The 13,726-nt window shown below is 39.6% G+C and overlaps 1 protein-coding gene across 4 annotated transcripts in view; it reads right to left on the bottom strand.

The window, feature by feature from the left end:
* The window catches only part of SDHAF4 (succinate dehydrogenase complex assembly factor 4), a 48,520-nt gene that overhangs the window by 24,905 nt on the left and 9,889 nt on the right, over nucleotides 1–13,726 (bottom strand). For all 4 annotated transcript variants that reach the window (XR_011568364.1, XM_019967022.2, XM_070795681.1 and 1 more), the window contains exon 2: nucleotides 488–634. Coding sequence is in view for 3 of the 4 variants with exons in the window: in XM_019967022.2 (XP_019822581.2) it covers nucleotides 488–634 (147 nt within the window). In the remaining variant the exon portion in view is untranslated. The remainder of the gene's footprint in view (nucleotides 1–487; nucleotides 635–13,726) is intronic.

Below are 13,726 nucleotides of genomic sequence, written 5' to 3'. Positions count from 1 at the left end.
CAGAGGGAGTATGGAGACAGAAAACAGCTCAGTACCACCAGAGACAAGAGGAGGGAGACTATCTGGTTTCCACAGTGCTTAGCCCTGAGGTCCCAGTCTTCCTTCAACGGCCAGCAGCACTACTGCCCTTGAGCCTAACCTGTTCCCTGCACCTTACTAACAACACACCCTACCTTCTGTTAAGGCTGTTTAAATAGGTTTCTGTTATTTGCATCAAAGTAGATCTTAATTCACATAGTTTTTCATGTGAATAATGGAATTGAATACATGAGCAAACATAATCAATCACTGCCAAGGGCCTGTAAAACTCTTTTTAAAACCCATACATATTGATGGTCAATACAGCAATTTTATTCATTGTTGAAATATTCTTTATTACTGCTAATGAAGAATTATAAACAGTAATATGTGTCTTTAATTTTTTTCTCAGTAACAGAAACACTTTCTTTGAGACCTCAAAAATTGAGAGGAGTTTAACTATACTCACTTGTCAGTGGTTCCTTCTCTAAACTGGAATCTTCTGGCGCATCAAAACGACCTTCTGGTAACTTTGGCTTCTTAAGAGGTTGTTTGCTAGGTTCAGGTTTTCCTCCTTGAGAACTTATTTTCCTCAAATTACACAGAAGGGGTGATCCTGGCAGAGGGAAGACAGTGAAAAAACAGAAGCTGTTCATTTATTCTACTCCAAAATTTAATACTTTTAATTACTTGTTTTAACCTTATACATTCACATTTATCAAAATTTAAAAATACAAAAGGAAATATAGTGACAATTCTTCCTTTTGCCCCTATCTTTCAGACAGCCAGTTTCCTTCTTTGGAGGCAACCGATGCTATCAATTTGAAAAGAAGAGCTGTGAAATAAGCTAATCACTATCAAAATTGTAAAAACTATTTTGATTCCTATTTGAAACAATGCCCAAAATACCAAGAATCAGGTCACTAAGAGTAACTAAGTAGTAGGAACTTTTAAATGATAATACTTAGTATTTAAATTTCAAGATGTCACAAGGAATTGTATTTAGGACTCTTAAATTCTAATAATGGTCCTCTTTTTCTGTAAATTAAACATTTTTAAATGTACCAGGCACCTGTTGTTGCTGTTGCTTTAGTCATTAAGTCATGTCTGACTCTTGCGACCCATAGAGTGGAGTCTGCCAGGCTCCTATGTCTATGGGATTCTCCAGGCAAGAATACTGGAATGGGTTGCCATTCCCTTCTCCAGGGGGTCTTCCCAACTCAGGGATCAAACCCATGTCTCCTGCATTGGCAGGTAGATTGTTTACCACCAAGCAACCCACTGGGCACCTGCAATGTATAAATGTGATCACTTTCTATGTTACAATGAGAAAGGTAAGTTTTCAGAATATTCATTGGAAGGACTGATGCTGAAGCTGAAGGTCCAACAGTTTGGCCACCTGATGGGAGGAAGTGACTCATTGGAAAAGACCCTGATGCTGGGACAGACTGGGGGCTGGAGAAGGGGATGACAGAGGATGAGATGGTTGGATGGCATCACCGACTCAATGGACATGAGTTTGAGTAAACTCCGGGAGTTGGTAATGGACAGGGAGGCCTGGTGTGCTGCAGTCCATGGATTGTAAAGAGATGGACACAACTGAGCGACTGAACCACAACAAAAGTTTTCAGTATTATGGAAGTTATCCAACCCTTATTGAGATAAATCTTCAATGAGGGCAAAACCACTCTGAAAAACAACCTCTGGGATGGCGGGGGGCGGGGGGGGGGGGGGGGGGGGGGGGGCGGGGCAGGCAGGGTTTCAAGTCTGTGAAGGAATGGCTTTAGAGACAGAGGTGGGTACTAGTTCCAGTCACACCACTGTGGCAGCACTTCAATGGCCCTGAAATAGGGTGAGAACCTAATATTCAGAATCTTTGTGTGGGTTAGGTCAGATGCTGGAAGAGAATTAGGTAGCAAATGGAATTGAGATTGCTAATCAGATGACCCTGATCTAGAGAGACTGTCCTGAACAATCTGAGTGGGTCTACTTTAATCACAAGGGTCCTTAAAAGGGGAAGAGAGAATTAGAAAAGAGAACCAGAGAGGGGGCAGTAGGAGACAGACCTGAAGATGTTGCTGACTCCAATGATGAAGGAAAGGGCCACCAAGACAAGGAAATTGGGCAGCCTCTGGGAGTTGGAAGAGGGAGGAAACGGATTCTCCCCAGGAGCTTCCAGAAGAAACACAACCCTATCACCTTGGTTTCCACACAGAGAGGCCCATTTCAGATTCCTCACCTCCAGAACTGTTAAGGGTTTTTAAGCCACTGAGTGTGTGGTATTTCATTATACCAGTAATAGGAAACTAACTGCTTACTAGTTGTTTGATCTTTGTCAAGTTATTTTCCTTTTTAAAATCCATTTCTTCCCTCTCTAAATTGAAGATAATAGTACCTATCTCATGAGATGACTAAATAGGGCAATTCATTAAAAGCACCTAGCATAGTGACAAATTGTATCTATTATTATTATAGAATTATCTAGAAGCTCCTGGTAGTATTACAAATAATTAGAATTTTCTTTCATTACATATATTTTATTCATTTTCTAACAATCACTACATTATCCTACCCCTGCTTTAAAAAATTATATATATATACATATATATATATACACACACACACAAATATACACACATAAAACTATCTGTATGTATGTATGTATGTGTGTGTGTGTCTGTTTGTGTATACGTATATACCTTCCACAGCCAATTTGGAATTTACATGACTTGTTTGCAAGATTACAAAAAGTTAACATCACAAACTACATTAACAATTTCAAAATAATACACTCTGCATATCCACTGCATGGATCTCAGTGACTGACAACATTGCTGACTCTCTGAATGACCAACTGTAATGCAAATTAAAATTAGTCTTCTTCCTCAATGAAAGGGCCCATAAAATTCAACGAGTAAGAAAATAAATATAGTGAGAATAAGATGGTGGAGGGGTAGGTGGACGTGGAATACATCTCTATCTGTGGAAACATCAAGAATACACCTTCAGACACAGAAGTGCATCAGTCCTTCCAATGAATATTCAGGGTTGATTTCTTTTAGGATGGACTGGTTTGATCTTCTTGCAGGCCAAGAAACTCTCAAGAGTCCTCCAGCACCACAATTTGCAAGCACTAATTCTTTGGAGCTCAGCCTTCTTTATGGTCCAACTCTCACATCCATCATGACTAATGAAAACCATAACTTTGACTACACACGCCTTTGTTGGCAAAGTGACGTCTCCACTTTTTAATATGCTGTCCAGGTTTGTCACAGCTCTTCTTCCAAGGAGTAAGTGCCTTTAATTTTGTGCCTGCAGTCACCGTCTACAGTGATCATGGAACCCAAGAAAATAAAATGTCACTGTTTCCACTTTTTCTTCATCTATTTGCTATGAAATGATGGGACTGGATGCTATGATCTTTTTTTTTTGAATGCTGAGTTTTAAGCCAGCTTTTTCACTCTCCTCTTTCACCCTCATCAAGAGGCTCTTTAGTTTCTCTTCACTTTCTACCATTAGAAAGGTATTATCTGCATATCTGAGGTTGTTTACATTTCTCCCAGCAACCTTGATTCCAGCTTATGACTTATTATTCAATCCAGCATTTCGCATGATGTAACTGGCATATAAGTTAAATAAGTAGAGTGACAATATACAGCCTTGATGTACTTCACTCTTGATTTTGAACTAGTCCATTGTTGCATGTCTGGTTCTAACTATTGCTTCTTTACCTGCATATTGCTCTCTGAAGAGACAGTTATGATGGACTGGCAGTACTCAGTTGAGTTCAGTTGCTCAGTCTTGTCTGACTCTTTGCGACCCCATGGACTGCAGCACGCCAGGCCTCCTTGTCCATCACCAACGCCCGGTGTTTACTCAAACTCACGTCCATTGAGTTGGTGGTGCTATCCAACCACCTCATACTCTGTTGTACCCTTCTCCTCCTGCTTTCAGTCTTTCCCAGCATCATGGTCTTTTCAAATCAATCAGCTCTTCGTATCAAGTGGCCAAAATATTGGAGTTTCAGCTTCAGCATCAGTCCTTCCGATGAATATTAAGAACTGATTTCCTTAAGAATGGACTGGTTGGATCTTCCTGCAGTCCAAGGGACTCTCAAGAGTCTTCTCCAACACCACAGTTCAAAAGCATCAATTCTTTGGTGCTCAGTTCTCTTTATATTCCAACTCTCACATCCATACATGACTATTGGAAAAACCATAGCCGTGACTAGATGGACCTTTGTTGGAAAGCAATGTCTCTGCTTTTTAATATGTTGTCTAGATTGGTTGTAACTTTTCTTTAAAGGAGTGTCTTTTAATTTCATGGCTGCAGTTACCATATGCAGTGATATTGGAGCCCCTAAAAATAAAGTCTGCTGTTTCCCCATCTATTTGCCATGAGTAACAGACCAGATGCCGTGATCTTAGTTTTCTGAATGCTGAGCTTTAAGCCAACTTTTTCACTCTCCTCTTTCACTTTCATCAAGAGGCTCTTTAGTTCTTCTTCACTTTCTGCCATAAGGGTGGTGTCATCTGCATATCTGAGGTTATTGATATTTCTCCTGGCAATATTGATTCCAGCTTCTGTTTCATTCAGCCCAGCGTTTCTCATGATGTACTCTGCAGAGAAGTTAAATAAACAGGGTGACAATATACAGCCTTGAGATACTCCTTTTCCTATTTGGAACCAGTCTGTTTTCTAGGTCCAGTTTTAACTGTTGCTGCCTGACCTGCATACAGATTTCTCAAGAGGCAGGTTAGATGGTCTGGTATTCCCATCTCTTTCAGAATTTTCCAGTTTGTGGTGATCCACACAGTCAAAGGCATTGGCACAGTCAATAAAGCAGAAGTGTTCTGAAACTCTCTTGCTTTTTTGATGATCCAATGGATGTTAGCAATTTGATCTCTGGTTCCTCTGCCTTTTCTAAAACCAGCTTGAACATCTGGAAGTTCATGACTCATGTATTGCTGAAACCTGGCTTGGAGAATTTTGAGCATTACTTTACTAGCATGTGAGATGAGTGCAATTGTGCAGTAGTTTGAGCATTCTTTGGCATTGCCTTTCTTTGGGACTGGAATGAAAACTGACCTTTTCCAGTCCTGTGGCCACTGCTGAGTTTTCCAAATTTGCTGGTTATTGAGTGTAGCACTTCCACAGCATCATCTTTTAGGATTTAAAATAGCTCCACTGGAATTCCTTCACCTCCACCAGCTTTGTAAGGCCCACTTGACTTCGCATTCCAGGATGTCTGGCTCTAGGTGAGTAATCACACCATCATGACTATCTGGGTCATGAAGATCTTTTTTGTATAGGTCTTCTGTGTATTCTTGCCACTTCTTCTTAATATCTTCTGCTTCTGTTAGGTCCATACCATTTCTAATCTTTATCGAGCCCATCTTTGCATGAAATGCTCCCTTGGTATCTCACATTTTTTTTGGAGAGATCTCTAGTGTTTCCCATTCTATTGTTTTCCTCTATTTCTTTGCATTGATCGCTGAGGAAGGCTTTCTTTTTTTTTTTTTTTTTAAACTTTACATAATTGTATTAGTTTTGCCAACTATCAAAATGAATCCGCCACAGGTATACATGTGTTCCCCATCCTGAACCCTCCTCCCTCCCCATACCATCCCTCTGGGTCGTCCCAGTGCACTAGCCCCAAGCATCCAGTATCGTGCATCGAACCTGGACTGGCATCTCGTTTCATACATGATATTTTACATGTTTCAATGCCATTCTCCCAAATCTTCCCACCCTCTCCCTCTCCCATAGAGTCCATAAGACTGTTCTATACATCAATGTCTCTTTTGCTGTCTTGTACACAGGGTTATTGTTACCATCTTTCTAAATTCCATATATATGCGTTATTATACTGTATTGGTGTTTTTCCTTCTGGCTTACTTCACTCTGTATAATAGGCTCCAGTTTCATCCACCTCATTAAAACTGATTCAAATGTTTTCTTTTTAATGGCTGAGTAATACTCCATTGTGTATATGTACCACAGCTTTCTTATCCATTCATCTGCTGATGGACATCTAGGTTGCTTCCATGTCCTGGCTATTATAAACAATGCTGCGATGAACATTGGGGTACACGTGTCTCTTTCCCTTCTGGTTTCCTCAGTGTGTATGCTCAGCAGTGGGACTGCTGGATCATAAGGCAGTTCTATTTCCAGTTTTTTAAGGAATCTCCATACTGTTTTCCATAGTGGCTGTACTAGTCTGCATTCCCACCAACAGTGTAAGAGGGTTCCCTTTTCTCCACACCCTCTCCAGCATTTATTATTTGTAGACTTTTGGATCGCAGCCATTCTGACTGGTGTGAAATGGTACCTCATAGTGGTTTTTATTTGCATTTCTCTGATGATGAGTGATGTTGAGCATCTTTTCATGTGTTTGTTAACCATCTGTATGTCTTCTTTGGAGAAATGTCTATTTAGTTCTTTGGCCCATTTTTTGATTGGGTCATTTATTTTTCTGGAGTTGAGCTGTAGAAGTTGCTTGTATATTTTTGAGATTAGTTGTCAGTTGTTTCATTTGCTATTATTTTCTCCCATTCTGAAGGCTGTCTTTTCACCTTGCTAATAGTTTCCTTTGATGTGCAGAAGCTTTTAAGGTTAATTAGGTCCCATTTGTTTATTTTTGCTTTTATTTCCAATATTCTGGGAGGTGGGTCATAGAGGATCCTGCTGTGAAACAGGCCAATATCACTGATGAACATAGATGCAAAAATCCTTAACAAAATTCTAGCAATCAGAATCCAACAACACATTAAAAAGATCATACATCATGACCAAGTGGGCTTTATCCCAGGGATGCAAGGATTCTTCAATATCCACAAATCAATCAATGTAATACACATTAACAAATTGAAAAATAAAAACCATATGATTATCTCAATAGATGCAGAGAAAGCCTTTGACAAAATTCAACACCCATTTATGATAAAAACTCTCCAGATAGCAGGAATAGAAGGAACATACCTCAACATAATAAAAGCTATATATGACAAACCCACAGCAAACATTATCCTCAATGAGGAAGGCTTTCTTATCTCTCCTTGGTATTCTTTGGAACTCTGCATTCAGATGGGCATATCTTTCCTTTTCTCCTTTGCTTTTGGCTTCTCTTCTTTTCACAGGTATTTGTAAGGCCTCCTCAGACAGCCATTTTGCTTTTTTGCATTTCTTTTTCTTGGTGATGGTCTTGATCCTTGTCTCCTGTACAAGGTCATGAACCTCTGTCCACAGTTCATCAGGCACTGTGTCTGTCAGATTTAGTCCCTTAAATCTATTTCTTACTTCCACTGTATAATTGTAAGGGATTTGATTTAGGTCATACCTGAGTGGTCTAGTGGTTTCCCCCACTTTCTTCAATTTCAGTCTGATTTTGGCAATAAGGAGTTCATGATCTGAGCCACAGTCAGCTCCCGGTTGTGTTTTTGCTGACTGTATAGAGCTTCTCCACCTTTGGCTGCAAAGAATATAATCAGTCTGATTTCAGTATTGACCATCTGGTGGTGTATATGTGTAGAGTCTTCTCTTGTGTTGTTGGAAGAGGGTGTTTGCTATGACCAGTGCATTCTCTTGGCAGAACTCTATTAGTCTTTGTCCTGCTTCACTCTGTACTCCAAGGCCAAACTTGCCTGTTACTCCAGATGTTTCTTAACTTCCTACTTTTGCATTCCAGTCTCCTATAATGAAAAGGACATCTTTTTTGGGTGTTTGTTAGTTCTAGTAGGTCTTGTAGGTCCTTATAGAACTGTTCATCTTCTTCATATTACTGGTTAGGGCATAGACTTGGATTACCATGCTATTGAATGGTTTGCCTTGGAAAAGAACCAAGATCATTCTGTCGCTTTTGAGATTGCATTCAAGTACTGCACTTCGCACTCTTTTGTTGACTATGATGGCTACTCCATTTCTTTTACAGGATTCTTGCCCACAATAGTAGATATAATTTAACTCAGGTCATCTCAGTTAAATTCACCCATTCCAGCCCATTTTAGTCCGCTGATTCCTAAAATGTTAATGTTCACTCTTGCCATCTCCTGTTTGACCACTTCCAATTTGCCTTGATTCATGGACCTATGCCTTGATTCCAGGTTCCTATGCAATATTACTTTTTACAGCATTGGATCTTGCTTCCATCACCAGTCACATCCACAACCAGGCGTTGTCTTTGCTTTGGCTCCATCTCTTCATTCTTTCTGGAGTTACTTCTCTGCTGATCTCCAGAAGCATATTGGGCACCTACCAACCTGGGGAGTTCATCTTTCAGTGTCCTATCTTTTTGCCTTTCATACTGTTCATGGATGGGATTCTCAAGGCAGGAATACTGAAGTGGTTTGCCATTTCCTTGTTCAGTAGACCACATTTTGTCAGAACTCTCCACCATGACCTATCTGTCCTGGGTGGCCCTACACGGCATGGCTCATAGTTTCATTGAGTTAGACAAGGCTGTGGTCCACATGATTAGATTGGTTAGTTTTCTGTGATTGTGGTTTTCAGTCTGGTAGAACTAGGAATTCTTTTTTTTTTTTTTTTTAAATAGAGCTCTTTGTAACTCCAATTCTAATAATACCTTTTAGAATTAGAGATATCTCACATGTATAATGTGTACACGGACATAAACAAGCTAGAGAATTTCTCACAGTTTGTTGTGATCGAGTCACAGGCTTTAGTGTAGTCAATGAAGTATAAGTAGATGTTTTTCTGGAACTCCCTTGCTTTTTCCATGATTTAACGAATGTTGGCAATTTGATCTGTGGTTCCTCTGCTTCTTCAAAACCCAGCTTATACATCTGGAAGTTCTTGGTTTATGTACTGCTGAAGCTTAACTTGAAGGATTTTGAGCATTACCTTGCTAGCATGTGAAATCAGAGCAAACATATGGTAGTTTGAGCATTCTTTGGCATTGCCCTTCTCTGGGACTGGAATGAAAACTGATCTTTGCCAGTCCCGTGGCCACTACTGAGTTTTCCAAATTTGCTGGCATATTTAGTGCAGCATGTTTACAGCATCATGTTTTAGGATTTTAAATACCTCAGCTGGAATTGTGTCACCTCCATTAGCTTGTTTGTAGTGATGCTTCCTAAGGCCCGCTTGATTTCACTGCAGAATGCCTGGCTCTAGGTGAGTGACTCTACCATATGGTTATCTGGGTCATTAATAATTTTCTTATATAGTTCTTCTGTGTATTCTTTCCATCACTTCTTAATCTCTTCTGCTTCTGTTATTAATAGTTCTTTACCATTTCTTTTATCACGTCCATCCTTGTAAGAAATGTTCCCTTGGTATCTCTAATTTTCCTGAATAGATCTCTAGTCTTTCCCATTCTATGGTTTTCCTCTATTTCTTTGAATTATTCACTGAAGAATGCCTTCTTATCTCTCCTTGCTGTTCTCTGGAACTGTGCATTCTGTTGGATGTATCTTTCCCTTGCCTTTCACTTCTCCTTTCTGCAGCTATTTGTAAAGCCTCCTCAGACAACCATTTTGCCTTCCTGCATTTCTTTTTCTTGGGATGGTTTTGTTCACTGCCTCCTCTACAATGTTACAAACCTCTGTCCATAGTTCTGAAGGCAATGGGTCTACCTCAACATCTAATCTCTTGAGCCTAATTGTCACCTCCACTGTATAAGCATAAGGATTTTATTTAGGTCACCTGAATGGTCTAGTGATTTTCCCTACTTTCTTCAATTGAAGCCTGAATTTTCAATAAGGTAGGGAAGGAAATGGCAACCCACTCCAATATTCTTGTCTGGAGAATTCCATGGAGAGAAGAGCCTGGTGTACTACAGTTCATGGGGTCACAAAAATTTGGACACAACTGACTGACTTAACACACTTTGAAATAAGGAGCTCATGAACTGAACCACAGTCAGCTCCAGGTCTTGTTTTTGGTAAGTGTATGCTGCTGCTGCTGCTGCTGAATCGCTTCAGTTGTGTCCGACTCTGTGTGGCCCCATAGATGGAAGCCCACCAGGCTTCCCCGTCCCTGGGATTTTCCAGGCAAGAACACTGGAGTGTCCTTCTCCAATGCATGAAAGTGAAAAGTGAAAGGGAAGTCGCTCAGTCGTGTCCGACTCTTAGCGACCCCATGGACTACAGCCTACCAGGATCCTCCATCCATGGGATTTTCCAGGCAAGAGTACTGGAGTGGGGTGCCATTGCCTTCTCCGTTGGTAAGTGTATGGTATGTTTCAAATTTTCTATAAATTCAGAAGCATTTATGCAAAAATAAAAATGGCACAAAATCCCTGGCTATCAAGTATAACACAGACAAAATCTGAAGCTAAAATTTTGCTTCTTAAACGATGCAGATATACGACAGTAAACAATAAAAGTAATATTATGCCTTAGGTGCCAATGTGCCAGGCACTGTGTTAGGAGCTGGAAAAAATGTCAACTTATTTGTATGAGTATAATTGCGATTTATAATAATTCTGTTTAGCATGAACATGATCATTTTCTGGAAAAGTGACACTGGGCAGATGTGGTAGAGACTGTGCAGTGTGTCCAGCAGCCGAGCTGCTTTCTACCCTTCCAATGAGTTCCAGAATGCCCACTCCCACTGTCTGTGATCAAGCTTAGCAACAGGCCACTCACTTAGGGATCACATATCCCAGCCTTCCCTGTAGCCAAGCAGCCACATGTCCAAGTTGTGGCCAGTGGGCTGGGTTAGGAAAAACATGTGCAAATTTTAGGCCACCTCAATTTTGCAACAAATCAATTGCCCTGGATTTCTTTTTCCATTCCCTTAGACTGTAATGTGGACAGTGCAGTGACCCGCCTGTAACGGTTACAAGGAAAAGCCAAAAGATCAGATTTCTCAAGGTGCTCTCAGACACGGAACCATAAACAGAACCATTTTTGTATCAGGTAGACGTGTGACAAAATGCAGAGGAAAAGAACTTCTCTAATTTTTGCACAGTACATGATTAGACAGGACACTGGGCTCCTTTACAGAAATGAGGAAATTCATCATAAAGCTCACATCTTCTTTTTCAAGGGATGCTTTGGCCTTATCCAAAGCCTATTTACAATTGTGTCTATAAGAACATTACAGGCAAGAAGATGACTTTCTAAGAGAACTAATAAAAGCAAAGGGAAAGAGCAAATTGTCACTAAAAAATAAAAATTACTTTTCAAAACTTCTGTTCTAGCAATTTGATAGAGATGCGCAAACCCTACAGCCAAAATCATCCAAAAAGGTTAAAAAAATATATATATATATATGTGTGTGTGTGTGTGTGTGTATATACACATACACACAAAAAAACATTCCTAAATCCGAGAAAGAAATGTTAAGAAAGGAAATAATGATTAAGAGTATCAAAGCATTCCTGTAAGATAAAGAGTTAAGCTGGTATATAACCTGGGTCTTTCTCCCCTAGAGTTTAGTGTACAGAGGTCTCAGGACAGCTGGGAGAGCACAGTTTTTTGAACCCAAGCAAAATAAAAAGCCTACTAGAGGCCAGAACCCAGGAAGGGTCATGCACTGAGTAAAGAGAGTGATTTGGAAGATTTTTAAACGTGCATATAACTACCTGGGGAAGATCTTATTAAAATGCAGATTCTTAATAGGTTTGGTATGACCTAAGAGTCTGCATTTTAACAAGTTCCAAGGTGATGCTCCCGTTGCTGGTCCAAAGAGCAAGGGACTAGAAGACAAATTCTAGTTAATGAACACCTTTGTTCTGTGTAACGATGTTAAAAAGGGAGCCCCTCTTGATATTTTGAAGCCACTGGTTGACCATATCTGTGTTTATCTCAGATTACACACTATGTGCAAGGTTCAAAGACCCTCAGGGGAGCATCTTTCTATAAAGTGGATTAAAGTCTGAAGTTGAAGTGCTTTCACACACATGGCAGAAGCAAATCCTCTGAGGACAAATAGTTTTTCAATTCACGTCTTATGGAAGTCTCAAAGAGGGAATACCAATAAAACATTCAAGGAAACAAGCTATTATATGCCAAATCAACAAACAACAGAGCTAGGACCATAAAGATCTATACACTGAAATCAAAATTAAAATAAGTAATACATTTAAGGAAATAAAAATGGAGCCAAAGAGAAAAATGAGTAAGAGACTGTGAATTCACTAGGCCAATAATTAAACAAACAAACAAACAAAAAAAAAAACCCCAACCCCCAACAACCACAAATTTAAAGTTCAATAAAAGGCCTAAATAGCAGAATAGATACAGCTGAAAAGACTTAGTGGCCCAGAATAAAGTTCTGAAGAAATTATACAGAAAAAAGCATAGCAACAAGGAGACAAAAATAACACAAGTGATGTTAAAATACTTGGAGGATAAAATGAGGGCTAACAAATGTTTGTTTAATCATAGTTCCAGAAGGAAATAATGAAAAGACCAGGAGACGTCCAACAGACAGGAATCTTCAGATGTAGGAAACACAGAGAGCAGCAAGTAAAAAGAAAAATTAAATAAGTATGATGAAGAAGCCAATATCAAAGGAAGATATAAAAAGTAGCTAGATAAAGCAGAGATTACTAATAAAGGAACAAACATTAGACAAGAGGACCTCCCAATAGCTATAAAGAAAGCCAGAAGAGATAGAGCTGTGAGACAATGATACGTTTATTGAAACAACCTTGCAAGAACGAGAGAAATAAACCATATTTTCAGATTAAAAATAAAATACATGCTTAAAAAAAAAAGCACTGAGAAACTTTATCACAAGACTATTACCAAAGGGAACTTCTAAACAATGTACTGTAAGAAACTGATTCAAGAAGTAAAGTGTGAGATAAAAAGAGAAAAATAGAAGTTTTAAACATTGACTATATAAAAATGTAATATGTTGATTTGTGTTACTACACAATTCTACCCTAACATATACACAAGAAAACATACAGACACACACACACACCCCTAAAAGGCTGAACAACAGAGTAGGAGGGTGAATAAATTCAAAGCGTTTCTAAGCTTTGTACTGTTTAGGAGGAACATGAAGATATTAATTAACTTCAACTTCCTCAAGCATGCATTCAGATTTCAAGAGTAACCGATAAAAAGCAATGTGTATCTTTGAAATCACAGAGGAAAAAAATGAAAGAAGAAAACATTTAATTGAAAGTATGACAAATAGAAGGTACAAAGAATGAGATGGCAGAAATAAGGTCAATTTTATCAGTTAATATACAGTAAGTCCCCTATATACAAAAGAGTTCCAGTCTGAGAGTGTTGGTAAGTCCTACTTGTTCGTAAGTCCAACAGAGATCAGCTGGTAAAGAATCCACCTGCAATGCAAGACATGATTCCTGGGTTAGGAAGATCCCCTGGAGAAGGGATAGGCTACCCACTCTAGTATTCTTGGGCCTCCCAGGTGGCTCAGATGGTAAAGAATCCACCCACAGTGTGGGAGACCTGGGTTCAATCCCTGAGTTGGGAAGATCTCCTGGAGGAGGGCATGGCAACCTACTCCAGTATTCTTGCCTGAGGAATCCCCATGGACAGAGGAGCCTGGTGGGCTAGTCCATGAGGTTGCAAAGAGTTGAACACACTGACATGACTCAGTGACTAAGCACAACATACAGTAAGTCCCCTACATACCAAAGTTCCAGTCCGAGAATGTTTGTTAAGTCCTACTTGTTTGTAAGTCCAACAAAATTAGTCTTCCCTTGTTAAAGGTAGCTCAGTTGGTAAAGAATCCACCTGTAATGCAGAAGCCCCCAGTTTGA

Source organism: Bos indicus, chromosome 9 (genome assembly GCF_029378745.1).
Source record: "Bos indicus isolate NIAB-ARS_2022 breed Sahiwal x Tharparkar chromosome 9, NIAB-ARS_B.indTharparkar_mat_pri_1.0, whole genome shotgun sequence".
NCBI classification, from domain to species: domain Eukaryota; kingdom Metazoa; phylum Chordata; class Mammalia; order Artiodactyla; family Bovidae; genus Bos; species Bos indicus.
Note: the sequence above shows the minus strand (reverse complement) of the source record. Positions and strands in the feature narration are given on the sequence as shown.